The sequence below is a fragment of the Anabas testudineus genome, chromosome 8, assembly GCF_900324465.2.
Source record: "Anabas testudineus chromosome 8, fAnaTes1.2, whole genome shotgun sequence".
In the NCBI taxonomy this organism is placed as follows: Eukaryota; Metazoa; Chordata; class Actinopteri; order Anabantiformes; family Anabantidae; genus Anabas; species Anabas testudineus.
Window position 1 is genome coordinate 7,373,742 of NC_046617.1, and position 24,215 is coordinate 7,397,956.

At 38.0% G+C, this 24,215-nt stretch overlaps 3 protein-coding genes across 3 annotated transcripts; 1 reads left to right on the forward strand and 2 right to left on the reverse strand.

Moving 5' to 3' along the window:
• Window positions 1–2,962: 2,962 nt before the first annotated feature.
• On the reverse strand, window positions 2,963–14,110 carry prr14 (proline rich 14). Its single transcript, XM_026352279.1, has 10 exons — window positions 14,022–14,110; window positions 12,504–12,683; window positions 12,111–12,258; window positions 11,942–12,007; window positions 11,157–11,188; window positions 8,011–10,875; window positions 7,786–7,924; window positions 7,056–7,165; window positions 6,302–6,370; window positions 2,963–5,281 (listed from the first exon to the last, which is right to left on the reverse strand). Exons 2-10 carry the CDS (start codon window positions 12,644–12,646, stop codon window positions 4,990–4,992), a joined length of 3,864 nt encoding a protein of 1,287 aa, XP_026208064.1. The 5' UTR covers window positions 12,647–12,683; window positions 14,022–14,110; the 3' UTR covers window positions 2,963–4,989.
• A 662-nt stretch (window positions 14,111–14,772) lies between these two features.
• On the reverse strand, window positions 14,773–19,496 carry cd2bp2 (CD2 (cytoplasmic tail) binding protein 2). The gene is made up of 7 exons (XM_026362136.1): window positions 19,385–19,496; window positions 19,009–19,087; window positions 17,976–18,105; window positions 17,577–17,734; window positions 16,925–17,495; window positions 16,735–16,820; window positions 14,773–15,802 (listed from the first exon to the last, which is right to left on the reverse strand). Exons 2-7 carry the CDS (start codon window positions 19,081–19,083, stop codon window positions 15,692–15,694), a joined length of 1,131 nt encoding a protein of 376 aa, XP_026217921.1. The 5' UTR covers window positions 19,084–19,087; window positions 19,385–19,496; the 3' UTR covers window positions 14,773–15,691.
• Window positions 19,497–20,494: 998 nt separating this feature from the next.
• Window positions 20,495–23,674, forward strand: zgc:153733 (PH_Ses domain-containing protein). The gene is made up of 4 exons (XM_026367496.1): window positions 20,495–20,866; window positions 21,726–21,814; window positions 21,916–22,219; window positions 22,505–23,674. The coding sequence occupies exons 2-4, from the start codon at window positions 21,734–21,736 to the stop codon at window positions 22,912–22,914; spliced, it is 795 nt and encodes a 264-aa protein (XP_026223281.1). The 5' UTR covers window positions 20,495–20,866; window positions 21,726–21,733; the 3' UTR covers window positions 22,915–23,674.
• Window positions 23,675–24,215: the final 541 nt, after the last annotated feature.

Sequence of the window (24,215 nt, forward strand, 5' to 3'; positions counted from 1 at the left end):
ATCTAAGACAGGAGATTTCATGTGAGCTTCCAGACTAATGCACCTGGATCAGTGGGAACCTTCACCGACTAAGAGAGGATTGTGTTTCAAAGGGATTTAAGCTGCAGGATGTGTTTCAGTTGTTATACAACAATTAATGAAGGACTGAATGGCAGACAAACACATGAGGTCTGCTTGCTCCCAGGTGATTGCAGAAAACAATAACTGAAATCTGCGGCTGTTCCGCCCCAAGGCAAGACAAGCACTGACACACCTTTACCAAGTCCTCTGGAATGTAAAATGGGAATGACGCAAGGGAAAGGTCGCAATACCCCACAGGAGTTTGCGACACTGAGACTAATGAGAGAGAGAGAGAGAGAGGAAGTTAAACCAACAAACACATGAAGACAGAATATGAGAACTAATGTAACAGGGTGAACGAAAGGTTTGACAAGCGTTCGTGTGGGAGGAAAGACAGACGAGAAGACTGCACAGTCAGTGGGCGTGGAAGTTTCACAGACAGTTTCGCTCTCCTTGCTGCCGTTCAATATCTTACATGGCACTGGGATTCAACACAGGCTTCAGTGTAGTGGCATTTTGGACTTCTACTACAACAACAGGACTAGTGTTCAGATAACTATGTGTGGAAATTGGAACTTTAATATTTAAAAGGGGAGAAAAAAAAAAAGGTGACTTGGCTTCAATTCAAACTGGAATCCTGTTCAGGAGACGAGAAGAGAAAACACCTGCCTACAGACTCTCCAGCTCTTTAATAACACAAAGTAAGGAGTCACTTGTGTCACTGAAGGATTGTTGTCAGGCTGAGGAGCGGATTCAAAACAGTGCCTCTGAAATTTGATCAGGTTTGTACTTTAAAAGTGAAGATTTAATGAAGTTAATGAAGAAGATGAATGAGTTGAATTGTGTTTACTGGATTTTGTGTTTATTTATGTTTATAACTTCATAACCTACATTTGTACATGTGAGAACCAGCACCTTCTGGTTTTACTACACTACTAATGACTCAGAGGCTTTTGCAACATTATTAACTCAGTCCGAATCTCAGCTGATACATGATACACAGACTGTGCTGGTATGCTGGGTGCCACTCTGATCGCGTCAGAGATTAGATAAGTGACATTTTATGTTGTGACTTTTCCAGCACAACTTTGCGATCAAGTGAGAGGTTTGTCATTTGTGCACAGTAATCCTTCAAGTTTTTCAAGATGGTTTTCTGTGTGTCGTTCACAGGAAACACTTGTCCATCACATGATCCTCTCTGATTAATGCTGGAAATACCCCAATAATAAAAGATACACTCTTTTGAAAGACATGTTTAGACTTGCAGGCTGCATGTATTTAAAATTCTTTACCAGTGGGGTTGTCTTGCACAGTGCCGAAGGTAACACTCCTCCTGTATACCAAACACAGGCCAAAGTTTAAGTTTTTCAGCAGAAAAGGTTTAATAATGAGCCAGTATTCAGGTAGTTCACAATGACACAACAAAAAACAGACCAGGCCAAACTCAATCCATAAAGTAGAAAAGAAAGTAGCTGCAACACTAAATTTATTTTATTTAAAGAAGAAGTACGGTAGTTTTAAGCAGTGCTGGAGTTACGTTTTCTGTCATAAAACTACTGTTATTTTTTGCAGATATGTCTAACTCATCTCACACACATGTAAATATGGATGAAGAGCTCCCACTGAAAAGTGTATTAGTATCTGGTGGGGTGCAAAATAACGGCACTTGCTCTGGAAAGGACCCTGTGATCTCCAGCCGTGACAAGCACTACAGGAGACTGGCCATCTTCAGCATCATCTGTGGGATCTCCTGCATTGGAATCAAGTCTTTGATAAATTCAGTCAAGGTATTTTCGAGTATTTGCAATTTCAGGTCTATTGAAATTGACAGTTTGAAGGTTTATGAGTGAGCTGCACGTAGCGTCCTGATTAACTCTGCTGGGACATGATGCTCAATCGCAAACAATAGCCTCCTCTATCATGTCCTAAAAAAACACACACACACACGTCTGTAGTCACACTGGAAAGGTAAGAAGCTGCTGTGATCATTCCTCCTGTTTTTAATAAAGAGGCACATTTCTGAGGTGATTTCAGTGTATGTGATGGGGAAACTCTTCACAGTTCAGGGTAAAATAAGCTGCTGAAGCTACGCAGAATGAGACTTTCATATTCTGGTACATATTCAATCTTTTTGTTTTAACAGTGTAAAAAACTACCTGTTGAAAGATGTGAACTGTTTATGTATTTTTACACGCAGATCACATCAACAGTCAACTGAAATTCAAGTTTAATTTAATGCCAATTAATTTAGTCAGTTTCAGTCTGACAGCAAACAGAAAGAGAAAGTGTGCCGTACCCTTCTGACTGGTATAAAGTAGATGGATGATACTCGATGTTCCTGACATAGTTTTAACAGCTAATTATTACAAATAAATCAAAGCATTATTCGCACAATGTGGTAACTTCATGGATGGATTAGCAAACTCAAAGTAGCCTAAATAAATCATTTGATCGTATCAGCTTGTCACTTGTCAATATGAGTGTTTTCTAGTCTGTGTCTCTTAACACTCTTAAGGTGATAGAAAGAAAAAAGCAAGAAAAAACATTCTTTGGAGTAACGATGAAACTAAAACTGAAAAGATCTTATAACCTGTTACTTATAAATGGTAAAACTGTATTATTGATGGTAAAGGGTGACTACACCAATATTCAACTTGCTTCCAATGGATGAAGTCATCTAGAGTCCTCATAGTACAGAGGCTGTAGTCTTACTCGCCTCCAGATCTCCGGATAACATAAGCTAAGGTGAATAACTCCTAGCAGTAACATCCAAACTCCTCAAACCAGAACAAGGGCAACAAGTTGACAATCAGGGAAGTCGCTCTTTAAGTTTGACCGTGTATTGCTGTGTCCCTTCCTCTGACTGAATTCACTACATTGTCTTGTCTTTACTCCAATAGGCTGAGCACACGACAGAGCCACTGGCGGCGGCAACATTTTCACAAAAGGCAAAAAAATACGGCATCATCTCCATCGTCACGGGGGTTGCGATTCTGGTCTCAATCCCCATCCTGATGGCACTGGTCTCGTATCTTTTCACTCTGATAGACTGATCAACAGCAGAAAACCACTGCAGTGGCCTCTCGGATTCTTGGATGTTTATGGGGACTAACAAAGCTGCTTCTTTACTGCAACTAAAGACTGTGACCATATGAAGAAACTGGTAGTTACATGAAACAAAACAAACACTGCTTTCATTTTACTTGAGCTGCTGTCTCAGAATACATTTTCAAACTTTTACTCTTAATATTTACATTTATTATAAAAATGTACTCTACCTGAATTTTCAACTCGGGGATCGATAGTGTTACCTTACCTTCCAATGAACAACCACTGCACAAAATGGTATTAACTCTTACAACTTTTACGTTTTTTTATACAATTTATTTAACAATATATGAACAATTCAAAATCTAAATAACATAGAAAATCCAGCATTACTTAGGTGACACAAATACATTATGTATATTTAGAACTAAAACTGTAAGTTCCCCAGTAATGACCCAATCCTAATATATTACTGCATCCTAAATGCTAATATAATTAAAGAAACATATATTTAGATATGGTATATACTCGCAAATGTTACAAAGAAAGGAACACAGTTCATCAAAGACTGGGTCTGTACAGGAAATAAAATGGCATTATGGAGATTGTGGCAGTGCTTCATTAGAACAGTAACGAGGAACCTGCTCATATGCCAACAGTATGTAAGCATTATTGCATTGTTACCATATTAGGTTTACTCATGTTAAATTTATCAATATGTTGTACTTTTATACAAATGTATAAACAATTTTATAATAAAAATGACAAGACATTTGTGCTCTGAGTTGCTTGAAGCATCTTGGCATGCCCTCATAAAAACAGCAATTACAAAACACCTACAAATAATCTATTTAAACAGGAAATCTTACAGTTAAGGCAACCTCATTACAATTTGGCATAAAAAAAACAAACAAACACATATACAGGTATTTTATAAAGACGTTACATTTGCAATACAAATATAGACAACACAAAACAGTCCATAGAGAACCAGAGGTACACACATTTTAGCCAGTAGTGGAATCTGGACACTTCTACTTTCAGTAAAAATGCTCTCCACACAGTTACATTCTATACATCAAACAAAAACATACAAACAAAAATACAAATTACTGAATAATTAACCAGGGTCTGCCCTGAGCAGAGTAAAATGATTTATACCTTCAATGCTATCTGGAGACACACTGGACGTTCATGGACAGATACTTGGTTGTTGCAGAAGAAAAAGTCTTTTGCTGGCATCATCTAAAGTTATAATCAGCTTTTAATAAAATATAGCTGCCTTCATAATAACCTGATGCTGCAAGGTCACAACTTCGTACATGATACACATCTTTATGTCAAATCAGAACAACATAAATGAGAAGTCATCTGCATTATCAGTTTTAACATTAAATGTACAAAAACGGCAACATCGCTCATCCTTACAGGAAGGCTGTGCAGATCTGTAACACTGAAGAGAAGTCTGACATATAAAATGCTGCGATACTGTAAAATTGCTTAAATCAAGGACAACTTGTTTCAGGAAAGTAAGCAAGAGGGAAAAATGGACGGTAGAGCTTTCAATGTTATAATGCTAAGAAACCAATTTACTGTTTAATGCATTTAACCACTGTGTTTATAGCCAACGTCTGGGATGAAAAAAGTTATGGTGCTATGATTATATTGTTCTTCAAGTTCCAGGCTATAAATTCTACAGAATGAAAAGCTAATTGTTCAGTAATACTTGTCACAGCATTTATACAAAGATAGTGCTGACAAAAAAAGAGTTGAATATTAATCTTCACGTTGAAAAAAAACACTAGAAACAGCCATATAAACCGCATTATCTCTTGCAGCGTTTTAATGGCTGATAAAATATCCTCACTTAAGACGTATCTGTCAACTGTTCTGATCATGTATCAACCATAAATTCAGCTCATCGAGTTTGGCACAAAGCATCGAGTCCACATCCTGAACAGTGGGGAGGGAAGGTTCATCTTTAGTGAAGCCCCCTCGTCTTGTTCTGGAAGACAAAACCCCCGTCTTTCCAATGCCAACAAGTGGCCTCTTTGGTTTTCTGGCCTCACCAACCTCCAGGAACTCCAGAAATCGCTTGACACGTCGTTGGCCAAACCAGGACTCTGAACCATTCCGGCGATTGAGCGGCACCTCAAATATGGTCTCCAGCCGGCTGAAAGATGTGTTACATATCCCTATCAGTTCCTATATATACTATAAATTATGATCAAATGCCATTTTACATTTCCAGTGAAGAGCCCTGCACATCAGCTGATGGAGCTGATTTAGGTAACAATCTATCTTTTCTCTGGTGCTATGCTCTGGTCAAACATTTTTCCTAATGTGGACAGTGGAAAAACAGCTTCAGTTGCTTGGGAAAACAATGACTTGTTGAAAGAAAACATTTTGCATTAACTTCAGCAGTTGCAGGTTCTCAAGTGAGAACTTGAAGTCATCATTTCCTGATAGCACCAAGAGGATTATGCATATTGTTTTCTTGCATATAAACTGTAAAAAGACCAGGCTATGAAAGATCAGTATATGCTATATACTGTACTGGATCAATATGTAACATGGAATTGGGACATGTCATGTGACATTTTTTTTCACCCATTCAGTATTTAATTTGTTATTAATCTTTAAATGATTATAATAAAATCATTATTATGTATAGCTCATTAATATTAAAGTATGTCAGTCTGTGCAAACATTGTTTACAGACGCCGAATGTTCAGAAATGCTGCACAGAGACACAGGAAGAAGGTGGTGAAACTGGAATTTATGTTGTCTGACTGCATACATACAGTGGCAAGAAAACGTATGTGAACCCTTGGAATTAACTACTGGTCAATGTGCTCTTTGGCAAACTGCAGATGTTCAGCAGTGTTTTGTTTTAGTAAGCGGAAGCCTCCTTCATGGTGTCCTGCCAAACACCCTGCTTGTTTATTTATGTTCTGTAGACTCATGAACACAGATGTTAGCCAATTTCAATTCAAATCTTTGGCTGTCACTCTGGGTTGTATCTTTTCCCCATTAATGAGTGTTTGTTGTACTATTACTTTATGCAAGGTTCACATACTTTTTCTCGTCACTGTATCTGTCAAGGATTCATAACTGACTGTCAACCTTTATAAAATGCCTTAACTGCATATGCAATATTCAACTACAGTCAATATTATAATAATGATCTTACCTTTCAGGTGGTTTGCTGAAATTCTTATTTGTGTAAATTTCTTCCAGACTGAATTCTTTCTTTTTCAGCCTGTAGTGTACCACAAATGAAAAAGGACAATGTAGCAATGAATCTGAATCTTGATGAGAGTAGTATAATGAATCTAATTTAAATGTACGTATATTTATTGACATGGACAATAAATTCACTTTCAGCGTTAGGCCACAGCGTCATCCAGCTGAATTTGTCCTACTTTCATATGCTAATGTAAAATGAGGTTGAAATTGTTTTAGGGTTATTGACCTCTGCACACTTTACATTGTGTTCAGTGTTCAGCTTCTCGACAAGACGGTGAAACTCAAACATGTTTTAATACATAAATTAAGTCAACATTTTGACATATAATACCATCAAAGTAATTATGATAGTTCATCTTGCTTAACTGAGAATTTGCCTGAATTAGGTTCTTTGCAGTACAACCTGTATCAAGTATACTGCTGGATGACAAGTATTTGCTTACAGCCTACTTGGCTGTAACAGAGGAAATTTAGGTAAAGCATTAAGCTTATCCTGATATTATATTGAACTAATGTGTCAAAGACAGACACAATGATAACCACAAACTAATCAGATCATCCTTCAGTCAACTTGTGCACATAAAACAAAATCTCAAATTCTGAACTTTTGTCTCAAATTCATCTTTTGATCTTTTAACCACAACTGTTGCTGGCATGGAGGCATAAAAATGCTTACTGTATACATCTAAAGTACATACCTGATGGGTTTAGGCAGGCCCATGGGTGTAAGGTTGTTCTGAGGTTTAGGTAAAGTTTTCCGAATTCTGATAGAAGACACCTTCCCTCGTTCCTCATGCTTTTGCACCACCTGTGATGATGAAGAAGGACATTTATGGCCAGAACTATTCCGAATGCATTAACAAATGAAATAAAACAAAATATCAGAGCTGACAGCACAGCAGTAGAATAAGTTATACATCTATAGAATTTGAAGGTCTCCCATTATGCTTGTCAGGGATGTCTTAAGAATGTGTCTGTTAAATTTATTGCAGTAAAACTGTGAAAATCGTCTCGGCTGCCTGTCTGAAAGCAACCGTTTCAGGCCATCTTTACAAGGTATGTCGCTTAGTATGCAAATGAGATGCCCCCAAGCCTCTACGAGAAAGTGAAAATGACGTAGCAGAGTTCGGCTTAATTCAGCTTGGTTTCTGTAATATAGGCCTAGTCGTTCTTCATAGCAACTTCATGCTGCTACAGTAATGATAACAAGACATAGTTACAATGTATGTCTGGTTTAGAGTTTTCATGCTTGACACTGGAAGAAGCTTGACACTTGCACATTTTTCAATAAAATTGTGCAAGTGTGTCTGTAGAATATACCGTCAGTCCAGTTCAGAAATCAACAGGGATTCAGCATACAACGATTGACAACACCATCATTTCGGCACACCAGTAACTTGACATGTTACACTTATGTGTAACTTATACCTTGATTTCAGAATCGGACAGAGCCTTTTCCTCTCTTAACCCAACATCTTCATACTCCTGACTGGAAGAACCTGTGTCTTCACCAAATTCCTCCTCCTCACACTGTTGTCTTCTCTCAGACTCGCACACCAAGGGATTCCTACTGACAAGAAGCCAAGATTTCACATTTTCAAACATTATCACGCTATCATTAAATATCTTTAGTATCTTTAAAAAACATGTTACCTGTTACTAGAGTCCAAGGTAGCATGAGGGGTTCCACCACTTTGGAGAAATCCTGGAAAGTGCCATGTGGAGGGAGTCAATGGGGATGTTGAAGAAGAGGAGGTGGGAGAGGAGACATGACTGGATTTACTGGGACTTGAGGCAGAGCTTCTGCGGTCAGTTTTCTTGGAAAGAAAAGCCAGGGGGCTTGAAAGAAAACATGAAGCAAGGGCTGAAAGGGTAGTGCTTGGAGAAAGTGCAAGAGTGGGAGACAGATACTGTGCGACACCGTCATATGGAGCAGATCTTCTGGATGGGTACACCTCCTTACGAAGACACAACGGGGCAATCTCTCTCTCCACCTCAACACTGCAGACAGTGTGCCGCCGAGCCCGCAGTGCAGATTTGTGGGCATGAGGGACATGCGGAGTGTGGGAAGGCTGGTGCTGGTGCGATGTGGAAGTCCTGCTGTGATGTGGTGAATGCAGTGAAGGGGTCCAGGGTGTTTCATGAGAACGGAAGGAGGGGATCTCTGGGCAAGAGTGGCTGCGCAACAGGCACCTTGAAAAGCCTTTTTCTGATGGGTGTTTCGGTGTTGTAGCTAGATCTGTATCCTCCATAGTGACCGAGTTTGTCACCTCTTTATCATTACATGTCCTACTATGCAAAACTCTGCACTTTCTCCTTTGGTTATCTGCTCTCCTTGGCTTAATATTAACCCTTCTTGCACTAGACCTTAACCTAGAAACATTTAAGTCAGTGGAAAATACCTCATCTAACACAGAATCAGGACTCTTCTCTTTTTCATTTACAACATGCTTAACTTCATTATTTAACAGTACAGAACAGCTGGGGTGAGTTTGAGAGGATGAGGGACCAGGTTGGTGATTACTTTCAGAAGGTGTCATTTCAAAATATACAGGGTCATTTGAGGTTTTGCTTTTACCCTCTTGAGACTGACTTTCTTTGGATATCAAATTGATATTATTCATGCATTGCTTTGCCTTTTGAGCCCCACCTGATTCAGATTTGAAAGCACCTTCAAGGCCCTTTTTGGGTCTCTTTGATGGCTGGTTCAGCCCTGTTTTCATTTTCTCCTCTTTCTGATCAGACAGAGAGATATTAAAATCTGTGGCCATTAGTTCTGATGGCTCCATTGTTGGTACTGATGAGGTAGAAACCAATGTACTGTTTGATTCTGTCACTGAACTTGCCTGGACTGGCGATTTCCTTTTTAGCGTTTTTTTGTTTGTATTCCTTCTCTTGGTCTGGAGCTGCTTTATGCCAGGACACACTAAAACGTCTGATAACAGCTCCTCCTCCACTTGTTTTGTAGAACTGATTGCCACAGTGGTTTCCAGGTCCATACTGTCATCAATGCTCACATTGGGTTTAACAAGTCCTACTTTTGTCTTCAGTCTGGGCTTCATCTTGCTGCTGCTACAGACATTTTGGTTGGTTATTGACAAATCAGTGCTTTTATCCAGTGAGCAAACTACCATGGCCTCAGGAGAACTTTCAGTCTTTGTTTTTAACAATGCTTCATTTACTGTAGGAAGCATTTCTTGTCCACCTTTTCCTTTCTTATTAGTTCTTGTTGAAACATCCTTTCGTTTTCTAGCAGGCTTCAGTGTTTCCTTTGTGTCTACAATAGTACTTGTCAACACAGCTTCTCTTCTTGGTGGCTCCCTCCAAATGCCACTATCCGAAGGCACGTTTAGTAACTCTTGTTTTCTTGTATCATCTGTACATATCTCCCCTGTCCGTTTTTTCCTCTTCATCAAGACTTGTGAATGGCCCTGCTGTTTCTGCCCCCTCTTTGCCCTGCTAACACCTGCAGTTGAATCCCCCAGCTGCTGAACATCTGTACTAGGCTTCAGAGTCCTTCCATTAGCACTGTTTAAATTATTACGGAGGCTCTGTCGAATCATGCGGCAGTTTTCTATTTTTGATCCATTGTTTTCATCATCCATCTGAAGACAGTCTGTGTCAGGCTGAGTGTAACAGCCTGACAACGATAATGGCACAGTTTTGTTAATATCAGTTGAACCACTGGCCTCAATGTCAGACTCTTGCTTTTTGCAGTCAGATATAAGACTTTTAGAGATAAACTTTTTTAATTCTGATCTATTTCCTGTGCACTTTCTAGGCAGTGGTTTGAGCAGGGCAACCCCTTTCTGTTCTTCAATGGCACTGGATAACTCCAACTTAGATTCATTGACAGAGGACTGTAACAGTATAGAGGGGCCAACAGCAGACTCAACAGATTCTGAAACATTCTCAAAAACAAAGCAGGGTAAGGAACTGTGTTGCAAAGGCACAGAATCATGACCGTTTGTTTCTTTCTGAGTAATTGCACATTCATTAGCCTTTTCAGTGCTGCGTGTCAACAACTCCTTATCAAAAACCAATTTTTTGCAATATTTAATGGCAACAGTTTTTGTGTCTTGTGTATTTTCAACATTACTGGGCCTCTGCTGATTAGCTTCAGTCTCCGAACAACTGGTCTCAGTTTGTCCATCTGGATGTAACATACTGCTTGGCTCTGAGTATCCAAAATCACATAGTCCATCAGCTGATTGCTGACTGACCTTTTCTGGATGGTCCATGGACGGTGGAGGACTATTAGCTCTGAAGAGTTTAACGGGACTCATGACTATCTCTGTGAAACTGGCCATCTTTGACTTGAACGACTGAAACAATGGGCCAATCACCCATCCTTTCGGTACAGATGCATTTTCTACTAGTGTGTCCAATTCTATGCCTGTATCCATATCAGATTTTGCTGTATCTGTGTGACTGTGTGTGGTATTGTCAGCAAACTGCTCATCTACATTTTCTGCAGCAGGGACATTTGTTTGGTGTGGGTTTTTCTGAACATTTTTCCTATAGTGAAAACAAAAGAGAATCAGATTTTCAAACACAAATGACAAAGCAACACTCAAAATTCACCTCTATACAATTTTCTTAAAACAAACAACAACAAAAAAAACATTTGCAGTGTATCAATCTATGAATGTTTACATATAATTATTTATGCAATTATACTTTTTTAAACCTTACACTGTAAAGTGTCTTGAGACTGGTGCTTTACACATAAAGTTAAATTGAAAATGATGACCATGCAATCATATGATAAGATGTGAAAGAGTAGATGTCACACTTACTTATTTTGGCACTCTGTCATATCATTAAAATCCTGTAAAACACAATAAAACATACACATTTTATACAGTTGTTTGAGGAAAATTAAACAGTGTTTAGTTGAGCATGCATACCAAACTGTGCTGCTGACTGCTGCCAATACTTGTAGAAAAAAAACAATACATTGGCTAACTTTCCCACAACAGAAGAAAAGAGTGAAACGAAAATGTGTACGCATTCAGGATTAACATAGTGAACATAACACCCACTCCTTTGAACGTCATTGCAGCCTTGCAAAAAAAGGAATTGTATTGCACTAATTTAAGGTTAAACGAAATACAGATTTCCTGAAATTTGATGAGTGCATCCGCTGGTACTTGAAACAGCCAGTTTACTTGACTAAATATTCAGTGATTTGTTGCTTGGTTCTGCAACAATAGTGCTCATCCCCTCTACAGTTTAGCTTGACAAGAACATAGTAGGCAATAAATATGTACTGCATTCTGCTGTTTGTACATTAGTGGGTCACATTAAGACGCTCGATTGTTTGACTGTGTCACATGCAGCGGACCGTGAAGGAGGTTTAATTCACTCAATTGGCCATCGCAGAATGTTCACTGTAAACGTCGCCAATGTTGACACACACAGACTTACTGTACAACTGATGTATGCAGATTAGGCTGCGACAAATTTATTACATAAAATTATTATTATCATGGACATGGAGGGTGTGAGAAGGTGACAGAGAATTAAAAAACATAGTTGAGAGAAAGAGAGAACATTTAGACCAAGGAGAGTTCAAACTGACCTCATTTTGTTTCGCATGTACAATTGTGCTTTCAACTGTTGGCTGCTTGGACTGCAACACTTGCACCTACAAATCAGAGAGATGCACTGATGTTGAATGAGCAGTGATTCATTTCATTAGTCAAAAAAATCTCAATAGAAACTTCTTCTAACTGATGTTAAACTCCTACCATGCTTCCACCCTCCCTTTGTCGCTTGGTGGGGGATGGATTCTGAGCTGCTCCACTGTCTGTGTTGCTCTGTTTTTTGGGAGTTTGTGATCTGACCCCTTGAATGCGACCACTTCTTCGCTGTGTAGGTATTCCATAATTTGCCAAGCTGTGGATGATTAAATAAAATCAGTTAATTCAGCCAATATGGAGCATTGCTTAAAGTCTCAGTAATGCCTGACATACTGATGCAATGGGAATAAATATCATAATTTTGATAATACCATCTGCCCGAAAGTACAAATATACTATGCAACTGACAACTGATAATTACGCCATAAATTGTGCCAAAAAGCAGGGAGGAAAAATAAATTCATCAGCAAAATAAAGTAAAAGGTGCAGGGACAACTATACCTGGGAGTGATGGAGGAAAGGGGAAGGAGAGGTGGTGGAGGTTCACTGTGGGGAGGTGCACTACAGAAAGGGTTTGGGGGAATAGCATCTTCGGCCATTGGACAAACTATCTGAGGGACTGAGTCACAAGGATAAGTCAACATCCCATTGATCTCTCTCTTTCTCCTTGTCTTGCCTTCTCTGTAAATAACAACAATGGAGGAAAAAAAGGCTTTCATATTAGTATGAAGGAAACCTATGAGTTTCCATTCACTTCTCTGATCTTTGAGGGAGTTTATACTGCAATCAGAAATAGTAACAGGATTGTTTTTACAATTTGTTTTACAGACTGAACATTCACATGTACAACTGGAGTAAAGAGTATTTACATTGTTGTTTAAAATCCTAATAATTTTCTCAATTAAATTGCTTGATTTACAAAGATCAGAAAATAACTGAAACAGACATCAGTTAACAAGGTGATGGCCTCAAATGTCTTGTTTTGTCACACTACCAATCTCATATGCAAACATATTAGATTTAGTACAACTAAAACTATGAAAAACAACAAATCACATGAATAAGAGCCTTAAATTAAAAAAAGATTATTATTCAAATATCAAAATCAAAATCAAAACAGTGACTTTCTGTTCATCAACCAATTTGTTATAAATTCACACATAAATACAGATAGGAAAAGGTAGAAATGATGTTAAGAGGAATTAATACAGTTAATAAAATCTTGCCATGTCATGTGAAGAGGTTTTGCTCCTGTTTCTCAACCTGTATGAGATTTTATGTACTGGTACGAAACATAAATTAAAGTGCGATGATAGTGCAAATGCTTTTCAGGTTGAAACTGTGACGTAAAATTAAATATTCCTAATATTACAGCAAAAAATAAAGTTGGAGGTAAAATAATAAAACACGTTTTGAATCTGAGCTCTCAGTCCTAGCTAGTGATTGTGGTTCATACATCAGCAGTAATTCACTTGGACAAATGTTTCAAAAGTTAGCCACGTCTAATACTCCACGCTAAAAGAGCCGAGAAGTGTATATAAAAAGTACGAGTTGGAAATAAACCAACTTTTAAAGGTACTAACTAATGTTAATTATCTCAATACGACGGACTGCTGAGTGTTTTCAGTCAAACTAAAGCGGCGGTTTGACTAAAACTGACGGGGTCTACTTGCTGGAATGGACACTCGTATACTGACACATTTTATAAATAAGCAATTGCATGTTTACACTTTTGCATGCTTAATGTGGGTCGGGCAATGGGTAGAATAAAAATTGCGTGACTCGTGTTTTTTTCTAGCTACATCTTAATGTAACTCTGACAGAACAGCATTGTTTGGCTGAAGCCGATATCATATAGTACGTAAAACGTTACAGTTTCTATACCAGGGAGTAGCCGTAGCCGGGAGCTGTCATATCTCCTAGCGTTCATGCGCTTGCCCTGGGGTAACTAGGCATATCTCCAGCTCGTAATTTAGTTGCATGCAGTTATTTTAGCTAACCCACATAAAGCAAACTCACCTCAGTCGTTTAGCTGGACGGCAGAGTGATTTTCTGATCTCACCGTAAACAAGACATGCCGGACGGCGCCCTACACGCAGATGTTTCCGATTTACAAATCCAGCAAACGGACAGACGGATCGTCCAATCGTAGGACGGCTTCGCGTTCCGTCTGGCGTTATCGGACCAATCAGAATAGAGTTCGCGGCGTCGTAGCTGGAGGACAGCCAATAGGGAGGGCGGAGAGAAATGGCTCGGAAAATGCTGGTGTTGCGACGTCCTCGGCTGACCTGCGAGCTGCGGGACTGATGGGGGCAGAGAAGACGCTTTTTGAAGCTTTGAACAACACATGATCCACTGTTTTGAAACATCTGAAGCTTCTTCGCTGATGACATCTGCTGGATAAGTCAAAGAAAATGATGACAACTCCTAAGACCAAAACATTTCATTGTGTGTCAATGATATTAACAATAGTCAAGTTTGTTTGCTGTGTATTAGGTATATATATGAATGTTTACAGATATAAGTGTATTTACCTTTTTATATGAACGTAACATAACTAGAGAAGCTATAAAGGCCTGTATTCTGTGACAGAGAGCATGTAATAGCATGATTAGGTGTGCCAATGTTTTTTTTTTTAGTTTTGTTTTTCTCACTCTTACATCCAGAGCTTCCTCCACGCTTTTGTCTTGTTATACTCAATCACCCTGCACACATGAAATCACCCAGTTTAAAAAATATATCACATATAATAGATGAATATTTACAGGTATATTTTTAAACCAGTTTTATTGGAACTCCTGATATAAACAGAACATGAGATACAACAATTTTGATCATGTAAGTCTACTTAGATACAAATCAATGCCCCTGCACTGAGCATATTGTACCAGGATTTCCATTAGCATTTATTTCCATTATCAATATTTCTGCTGATGATTTTCTTGATGAGTGATTTTATCATAAAATCTCAACCTCAAACTTATCCTATAGCGCAAAGTGATGTCACCAATTGTTATAGTCACACCCCCACCCCCAACACCAAGATTCAAAATTGAGAAAATGAATATTTTGAAAATCTGGCTTTTTAAAATGTGGCTCGGATGACTGATATATATATGTTAACTTTCTTTAGATTCATTTTCTATGCTGCAGCAATGGATTTTTACTGCCCAGTTGCCACATGTAGTTGTGTCACTGACCATTTTACCATCAAAAAACATGCCCATGTTATACTACCTCCCACATTCTAGTCCACTTCACTGGCAATGGCATTTTAAGATCTGCAAAGGAGTTTAACCTGAACTGATAAGCTAGTACAGAAGTAACTTTTCCTTGTATAATGCAAATGTAATGTTAAGTCCCCAGATAATTCTACCAAATGTCACTGTGTATACCAACGTTAAGCCGAATGACCATATAAGACTCACTAAATGTTCAGCATTTAATCAGCCTTCAATTATCAATAAATTTAACCCGAAATGTGATTTGGAACTTGGGGGACCAAAAAAAAAATGGTTGATAGAAATAAAAGACAAGTTATTTATTTAAAACAATGTACAGAAAACAAAGCCTCTGTTAAAACAATTTGACATTGAAGGCCCGAATGACAAGACTGAAGCATGACTGAGGCCGAAACATGTTCTGAGATTGATTGTGACGGTTGAGATTCATATGATGCTGAACATAAATCACGTATAGAGCTCAAAGTCTAGTCTCTTGGAGTTGTAGAACTGAGATCCTTCCTGGTTCACCCTCCTGCAATAAACACCTTTGCTGAAATAGCCTTCATCCACCCAGTCCTGGAAAAGAGACAAGAAGATGATTTAAACACATTCCACCAGACTGAATTTAAAGATGAAACCACAGTGCAACCCGATAGTACCAAGATAGGAGTTACTTATAAATTTGTAGGCACATTCTTTTGTAGGTGAAGAACAAACACATCTGTGTAAATGCTATTTAAAATAACAGTATGTAGTAGTTAAACAAGTTAGTTAAGTTAAGTTAGTTAAACAGACATACATGGCTGATATGAACATAAACATATGGAATTTAACCTTTTATTATTTATTTTCCACAGTGTAATCCCACTTGAAGAACATGAACAAAAAGTGTGCTGCTGATTTGATATGGAAACACAAGTACATTTTTGTTGTAATTGGTGCATGTATAAACACTGCATTCAAGGTTATGTGCACTAAATTAACTTAACCAGAATCTTTTTTTTTTTTTTTTTAATTACAGTACCACTTCATGAGCCACTTGGTTTTGAGGACCCGACTAGCGTCCCAAGTCAGGTCAGGCTGGGTTCAAATTCAGCTCACTCTACTTTGGTCTCGGGTTTGTGTGTCAATATGTCCAGGACGTAAATGGATCCAAAATGGATGTAAATCTGATGGCAAGACTAGCATGAAAAATCCTCTGCGTCTGCACATCAAGTGTAACCTGCAAGTCTCCTTTCAGCATCTCAAGGTGTGTTTTAGACAACTGTCAGGCTTCCTGCAGAACTGTCAATGTTTTGCAGCTCCCTAACATCAACACATAGGTCAATCCAGAACACGAGGTAACTTATCACTCAGTGTTGTAGCTCACTGATTAATGTTTTAAAACTGCCAATATTATACAAAATTCACTTCTTGGTCATTGAACCCCAAAAATATTTAACCAAATAAGAGTTCCTTTGGTTTCGTTGGTTAAACATTTCATATCACCAAACTCAAGGACAGAATACCTGCATCTGCTGACTGGAGAAGGGGCCGTAGATTTCTGAATTATCATCAGTGTCCCATTTGTACTCCCACATCACTTCATCAGTCACTGCAGAAAGGCAAAATTGTGTTAAGGCAAAATTGTGTTAATTATTAAAATAAGGTTATGATATTGAAAATGTGAAGCATACAGAAAGAAAAACACTAAGTAACCTATTTTGGTTTCCTCCTCTTTGTCCTCTGATTTGCCACCATGCCTCTCATCAAATTTATCCCCAAACATGTCAAGTTCATCCTCTTCATTATCATCATCCCCACCAGTAGGTTTCTGCCTCATAGCTGATCTCTTCATCATATAAGCCAGTTTTTCATAGGTTTGTTGATAGATTTCAAACATTCCAGAGCCAACCAGTCTGTCAGCGAGTGCTGTGAGTCTATCAAGCTTTTCTGCATCCCTTTTAGTCTCCTCTGTGGGTTTACTTTCTTCCCTCTGCTTCCCTTTCTTTCGTCCTCCAAGGCCTCCTAAACGACGCAGTGCTGCAGCAACCGTCTCCCCAGGCAGCAACAGCTCGACTACAGCTTCAGTGAGCTGCTGCTGTGTGAAGGATGCAAGGGGATCCTCAGCAGGCTTTGTCTCCTCCTCCTCTTCTTCTTCTTCATTTTCTGCCTGCTGCTCTTCTCTCTTTTTTTCTTCCTCAGCCTCATCCTCATCACCGGCTCTGCGTGTCCGTTTAGCTCCAAGACCTTTCTTCTTTTGTTTGAAAGGTTGTTCTTTTATTCTCACCTGGAAGAAGGAATTTACATTATTTCACATTTTTTGGGAAGTTTTTAGACATTAAGCAAAATTTACCTAAAATGTGATTACCCAGTCAATGTTGTCGAGCCAGTTGTCTCTAATCTGCTGTTCCTTTTTGATGAAATAGTTTCCCTCTGAATCAAAGTGTCCTTCCTGCATCTCCTCTTCTAGGTTAAAAGGTGTTATAGAAACACCTTCATCATAGTCGATTGTTGCTCCTTCTTGGCCTGAAAACATATTGAATTTGGGTCTCAGGTGAAATGATAACCGATACTTCATGTTTACGCAAAATGCTTAATCTTGCTCGACTATACTTGCTGGAACTTATACAAAGCAGTAATTGGGGAAAAAAAGTTGTTCCAGTTTCAAAGAATGTGCCCCCTTAGTTTTCCAAAAATTTAACTACTTTGCCAATTCATAGCCACAAATCCCTTCATAGTTACAATTGAAATAATCAACAGGATATACCTTCCACATCATCGCTGGCCAGAATATCATATTTGCTGCTGTTTGTGTCCTCCCCTTCATCCTCTTCATCACTATCAAGGGAATGTTTACCCTTGAACCTGGACCCTGGTCCACTGACAACGTCACAACTCTAATTGAAAATGGTAAAGAAAGAAAATACAAAATGTTACAAATAACAAATGTTATAATACCAGTAATAATAATGTAAGGTTACTTCTGTACTTCTATGTTTGGGTATAGCTATATAACCCAAATGGCAAGAAAAGAAGGAATGCTTAAATATTCTTTATTTATTATAGTTGTTGACTGAAGTAGACTGCCAGATGGGTAACAGGTCAGATGCTTTTGGTTTGTAAGGCTAAAGAAGAACTTAGTCAGGGCAAAGTGTCAAGCGTCAGTATTCTAGTTGTAAGCGTTGGACACTGAAGATTATTAAGACAAGAGCAATATGTGGACAATCAAACCCAGAATATTCACATTTAATGCTCAATAGAAATCAGAACAAATTGCATTAACTAATGAGGGATTTTTGCTATATCACCACTTATATCACAGGTTTTATCCTTCTTTATCACATACAGTATTTTGATTGGTAGCTTCATACAATAATCCATCTTATTTAGATAAGGTGATAAATAGGTGTGACTTTGTTGCATTGACCTCTCATACTGGCTAGGAGACACTGTAACAGCCTAAAGTCCTCAAATTGCTCAAACGAGCACAAAAAAAATAAAATATTAATTTTACAACCAAATAGGACAAAAAAGCTTAAGCTTTACAAAGCTTTATTCAGCAATCTTCTGAAATGTTTAGTTAACAACGATTAAAACAACCTATCATCAAAGTAGCTGCCAATTAATATTCTGTCCAAATTACACTGATTAATCAACCTGCATTGCGGTTTCATAGCATCGCCAAAGAAATGCACTTTCTACGTTTTACAAAGGCATAGCGTTATATGTTGATTGGTTGAGCCAAGATAAATGTTTAAAAGAAACACTCAACGTTTCTGTGTGAGGTAAGATAGCGTTACCTTTTTATTTGGCAAGTCGTCTTCCAGGTCAAACTCCCCGATCCCGTCCTCAAATGTAACTTTCCTTTTCGGCATGGTGCTACAGGATTCAAAGCCAAAGTGGATCTTTTATACCCCCAACTTTACGTGAGTGCTGATATTCGTGAGTAGTTTTATTTGTGACACTTTAACATTACAAATTCGTGCATTGTAACGTTAAACGCAGAACTCATGTTAGCGTCGTTGCTAAAATGTTAGCTATCAACAAACACACGACACATGCAGAAGAAGTCAAGCATTTACCACAGTCCAAACCTGACTAGAAGTGAGATACCATTACTTATGTAACGTGTGCTCACCCCGAGTGTAAAAACATACAAACCGTTATTACACTCACATTTATCTGTAAAATGGTGAAAACCTGGTGAAAATAATTCAAGCGGGGTTCTGCGGATTCGTTTCTTCTTCGTTGATTTTATTCTTCTTCTCTTCCTTAATATCAACGGAAGTTGGCGGATGGTAAACAAAGACATGATGCATTACCGCCACCACCAGGTGTGGAGTGGAGTCTACATACAGTACTTGAGTCATACAGTACTTATTAATCAATAAGGTATTTCACAGAAAACTATTAATTATAATGAAAACTATTATTCATAATAGCTTTCTTTTAAGTATAAATTCGAAATTATATAATAAAAATTATACTAATAATGAAATATTAATATTATTGGCATTTATTATAGATTATATATCAAAATATATCAAATGTTTAGAATATTAAATATTGATATAATATTGCAATATATGTATTCATGTGGCTCTTTGTGGCTTTGCACAGTTTATATATGACAAATATATAACTTAGCTCGTTGTCTTTTGCACTTGCCAGGCAAATTACATCCAGCATTGTGTAGGTTGTTTAATTTTGAATTTCAGGTGTTGACTTAACTGTTTGCTGGTCTATAAAGGAATATTTGGTTGAATAAAAAAAGCAAATCTCTTGGCATCCAGCACTGCTAAACTTAGATTTTTGTTCTTAACTCAGTCTGTGGAGATGTGCTGTGGGAAGAACCTCACAGTATGTAGGGTACTGTAAGTATTCATGCTGATGAGTTTATACGTATAAAAAGATACAGCAAGTTCAGAAAAGTAGAAGCACATTTATAACACGCCCTTTGTCTCTGTGCTATACTGGCTATTGATGCAAACTTTATTTTTGTTTAAAAGCATCAGAAGTGAAACATTTGAGCATGAAATTGCTCTAAAAACATTTTGAGTGATACAAATCACAAAAAAAACCAAATATTCACATTATTCAAAAGAAGCTCTGTACACCTGTAGAATAAACTACCAAGGCATATTTCTAGTATGCTCACTCAGAGATTAAAATAAAACTCATCTGATGTCAAGAAAAAGTAACACAAAATACAGAAGTGAGAAAACTGAGGCAGATGCATCAGACCTCAAACTCCAACGTCTAGCATCTCACTTCCAGGTAGCACTTCTTGCCAGGGAGCTTGGTTTTAGCTGCTTGTTTAGCAGAGCACAACCCATCAGCTCAAGGTAGGCTCAAGCGTAGGGACGAGAGAATATAATGTGTCAGGATTTTGTTACCAGGAAGTGGGTCGAGTTATTTATATTTCAACACTTGTCCTCTCAGACCCAAGAGAGAACCAGTGGTGGTAACCTGAAACTACGTATGTATTCAAGCATTGTCTGATTCTGAATGTATCGAACTGTGAGCAAAGAAGATTTGACTCTATGTTTAGGAACGAGGAGCGGAAGAAGTTACCTATAAATTTAAATAATGTAATGACTGGGTGAAAGAGTACAGTGTGACTGTGAGTGTTCACTCTGTGAGGCATTCAGCATTGAGGTAAGTCCTGTCACTATTCTCTCTACTGTCACTGTGCCTGTATCGTATGAGTCACAATACAAATTAACTTTGAGACAATTTTATAAGTATACCTGACTTTATTGTTATTGTCAATAGCTTTGTAAGTCATTGTCCTCGTTTTCAGATTCTTTCATTCTGAGATTCTGTGTTTTGTGTATTTTCATATGGTTTTTTAATGTATTTTGTATATCTATATACTGATAGTTGCTTTTAACCCTGCAGGAAAATGATAATAACTTGTATGTTAATATCTTCCAACTAATATACTGGCAATGTTAATAATAAAATTCAAGATGTAAAGAATTTTAACATTTAAAAACAGTTTATTACAGATTATTTCAGTGTTTTATTGATAAAAAGAAAACATTTAGTGTAAATATTAAATCTAAATCTCATGTTGTTGTCAGTAAAGACATATTCATAGCATTTACTTAAATACAACTAATATATTAATCTAAACATACACAATTTGAAGTATCAACTAACTGTATTTAAAGTATCTACATTAAAGTCTCCCTGTGACCAACACATTATCATATATTATTATATTAATGTATCAGTCATTTAGTAGCAAGTTTAACTACAGTACTTGATTTCCACTTTGTTTGATTAGTACAACAGTTGGGAGATAGTGATCATAAAAAAAATCTAACTCCTGATTTAAAATATAACTAGTAATTACACATGTCCAATGAATTGGGCAAAGTAAAAAGTGAATATCCGTATTGAAGAAGTAGAAGAAGTAGAAGTTTAGTCTTTTGCTAGGGTACATGTTCTAGTCTACATGTTGTGCAGTAAAAAAAATCTTCCAGATGTAAAAGCGTTTTCTCTTCTTTAGGTGTTGAGATGAAGCTCCATGAGAAGATTTTGTCTCATTACCTGTCATGCACCTCTCCAGTAGATAAAGAGGGATACCTGTTCAAAAGGGTGTGAGAAAAAACAAAACACACACAAAATAAAATACCTGAGTCTTTCCATACAATAGCAAATGTAGTAATACTGCTTTACTCTGACATATTTCTGTGTAGAAAAAGCGGAATGCTACCTACCAGCGGCGGTGGTTTGTCCTGAAAGCGAACCTGCTTTTCTACCAGGAGCGCCCAGGTGACCGACACCTGCTGGGCGTCATTGTGCTGGAAGGATGTGCAGTGAGACGCTTCGAGTCTGATGGACAGTTTGCATTCACCCTGGCATTTGAAGGGCCTGGATTCAAAACCTACAGATTTGCAGCCGTGGATCGTCAGACTCAAGAGAGCTGGGTGAAAGCTTTGGTCTCAGCCAGCCACTGTTATATGTCCCTGCTGGTGAGAGACCTGGGGAGACAGTATGAAGGTGTGTTGTTTACTGATGCCTATCAGTAAGTTTGTGGGGAGTGAACTGCATCTTTTTCTACCTTATGTCTTCTTACTATTTATATTCTTCTTAGACTAATTGTAATTGTTCATTTACCAAATGTGGGTGAATCTGCCTTCTACAGTTAACTAAGCAGCTGTTTCCCTATTTCCAGTCGGGAGCAGGATCAAATCCTCTCATCTAGCTCTCTACCAGAAAGGAGGAGCTAAATATGTATTATTTGTTGTTATAGGTTTTTGTTAATGTACTCTTTCCCATTTGCAGAAGCCAAACGGCAGCGTGGCGCTGGTGATTCCCATCACAGTTCCTCTGTCAGTGCCCTCAGTCCACCTGTGAGCAGCCTCTTCCTCTCTGTGCAGCAGCCAGCAGCAGTGGTCAGGGAGGGGAGAAGCTTCAGCGCCAGCACTGTCTTACAAGCACCCTCCATACCCGCCAGAATGGCAGCTAAAAAGTCCCCTAAACTGTGGCACAGGAGAAACGCTCACGTCACACCGCTCAACGGACCAGCCCCTTTGTACGGCGAGTGGCCCTTGGTGGGTTTTGATCCACTTGAGGAGTTCAGCAAACTTCACGATTATTATGGCCAGGAAGTAAAGAAAGCAAGAGAAGAGTGGCTGAGGAGCCGACAAGCAAAGGAGGAGCACAGTGATGAAGATCTCATCGACCTGGGGTGAAAAAAACCACATCAACACTGACAGTTCAGAAAAGAGAGGAACTGAGATAGAGTGAATCATGTGTGTCAAACAGGAACTGAACCTGCAGGTATACTGTATTTATAACACAGTCCAACGCCCAAGCATCTGCACATGTGCTAAAAAAGTCCCTCTATTTTATATGAGCTGCTTAGATCACCTCTCTCTTAAATTTATTTCACAGCTCTAATTTGCCTGATAGTGTCCACAGGGCCAGTTAACAAACAAAGCACAGGATGTTACTAACAAGCTTTACTATATGAATATCGTGAGTATAGTCAAGTTTTGTTAACCAAGACAACAATGTGTGAAAACATCTAAACAATTCTGTCTTCACAGATTTTATCTTTTACTCATGTGCTTTCCTACTGCTATATGTCCAAATGTCTTTTATAAAAAGTTTATTTTTGTTTCAGGGTATCAGAAGGTCTTGGAAAGGCTTAAAAGCACTGATTTCAATTTTCTTAAAAATAAATATAAATGAGACTAAATAAAAGTACTTTGAAATTCAAACAGTAATTCACTCAGTAGATGGAGCTTAAATTAATCTGTTATTTAATTGTAATGTAATTGCTCTATCCATTCATTTATTCTGCTGTTAAATACTGACAAATATATGACACAAATGTCAGGAATTTATGAACTTACAGTATTAAATAACTCTGTCTTATAGTTTGTACTTGATATTTTGGTTTTTATTTGATACATTAACTGATGTGACTAATAAAAGTATTAAATTGCATTGTAGGTGGTAATACAAATGTCTTTAAAGTTTCAACCTGCAAAAACCCTTCACCACACCAATTTCATCTGACAGTAATAGTATTGTATTATTATGTACTTAATCACAAAAAAACAAAGTTTCTACTCAAATGACAGAGAAACACACTGTAAAAGAATGAATGCACTATTTGATAGAGTCATAGCATCTTTGGTCATTTTACTTATAAATACTTTTTTTTTTTTTTTTACTTTCTTTGGTCAACAAACACAACCATACCTATTCAAAAATGTAGTTATTGTCCCTTTTCCATAATCCAAGCATGACACACATGAGAGTGGGGGAAAGCGACAGACAGCAGAGGTCGCCGCAGTTGCATTGCGTGAAGTGACGCACAGGATTTAGCACAAGCAGCACAGGGATTTACATGCAAGTGACAAAACGAGTGCAGTTCCTGTTAAAACTAACATGTTAACATATCAAGTGTCTTTTATTGAATTATCCTCTTAATTTCCATTAGATCCATTAGAAGTATTAATCAAACAAAGCAACATCCTCAGTG

Bases quoted from the DNA above. Each gene is read 5' to 3' on its own strand.
- prr14 (XM_026352279.1), bottom strand. From the start codon at position 12,646: ATGTTGACTTATCCTTGTGACTCAGTCCCTCAGATAGTTTGTCCAATG. The intron at 12,008-12,110 runs GTAGGAGTTTAA...TCTGATTTGTAG, and splicing joins AAAGGGAGGGTGGAAGCATG to GTGCAAGTGTTGCAGTCCAA. The intron at 6,371-7,055 runs GTATGTACTTTA...GGTACACTACAG, and splicing joins GGCCTGCCTAAACCCATCAG to GCTGAAAAAGAAAGAATTCA.
- cd2bp2 (XM_026362136.1), bottom strand. From the start codon at position 19,083: ATGCCGAAAAGGAAAGTTACATTTGAGGACGGGATCGGGGAGTTTGAC. The intron at 18,106-19,008 runs GTAACGCTATCT...ATTTTCAATTAG, and splicing joins ACGACTTGCCAAATAAAAAG to AGTTGTGACGTTGTCAGTGG. The intron at 16,821-16,924 runs GTTACTTAGTGT...GCCTTTCTGCAG, and splicing joins AGAGGAGGAAACCAAAATAG to TGACTGATGAAGTGATGTGG.
- zgc:153733 (XM_026367496.1), top strand. From the start codon at position 21,734: ATGAAGCTCCATGAGAAGATTTTGTCTCATTACCTGTCATGCACCTCT. The intron at 21,815-21,915 runs GTGTGAGAAAAA...ATTTCTGTGTAG, and splicing joins AGGGATACCTGTTCAAAAGG to AAAAAGCGGAATGCTACCTA. The intron at 22,220-22,504 runs GTGTGTTGTTTA...TCCCATTTGCAG, and splicing joins CCTGGGGAGACAGTATGAAG to AAGCCAAACGGCAGCGTGGC.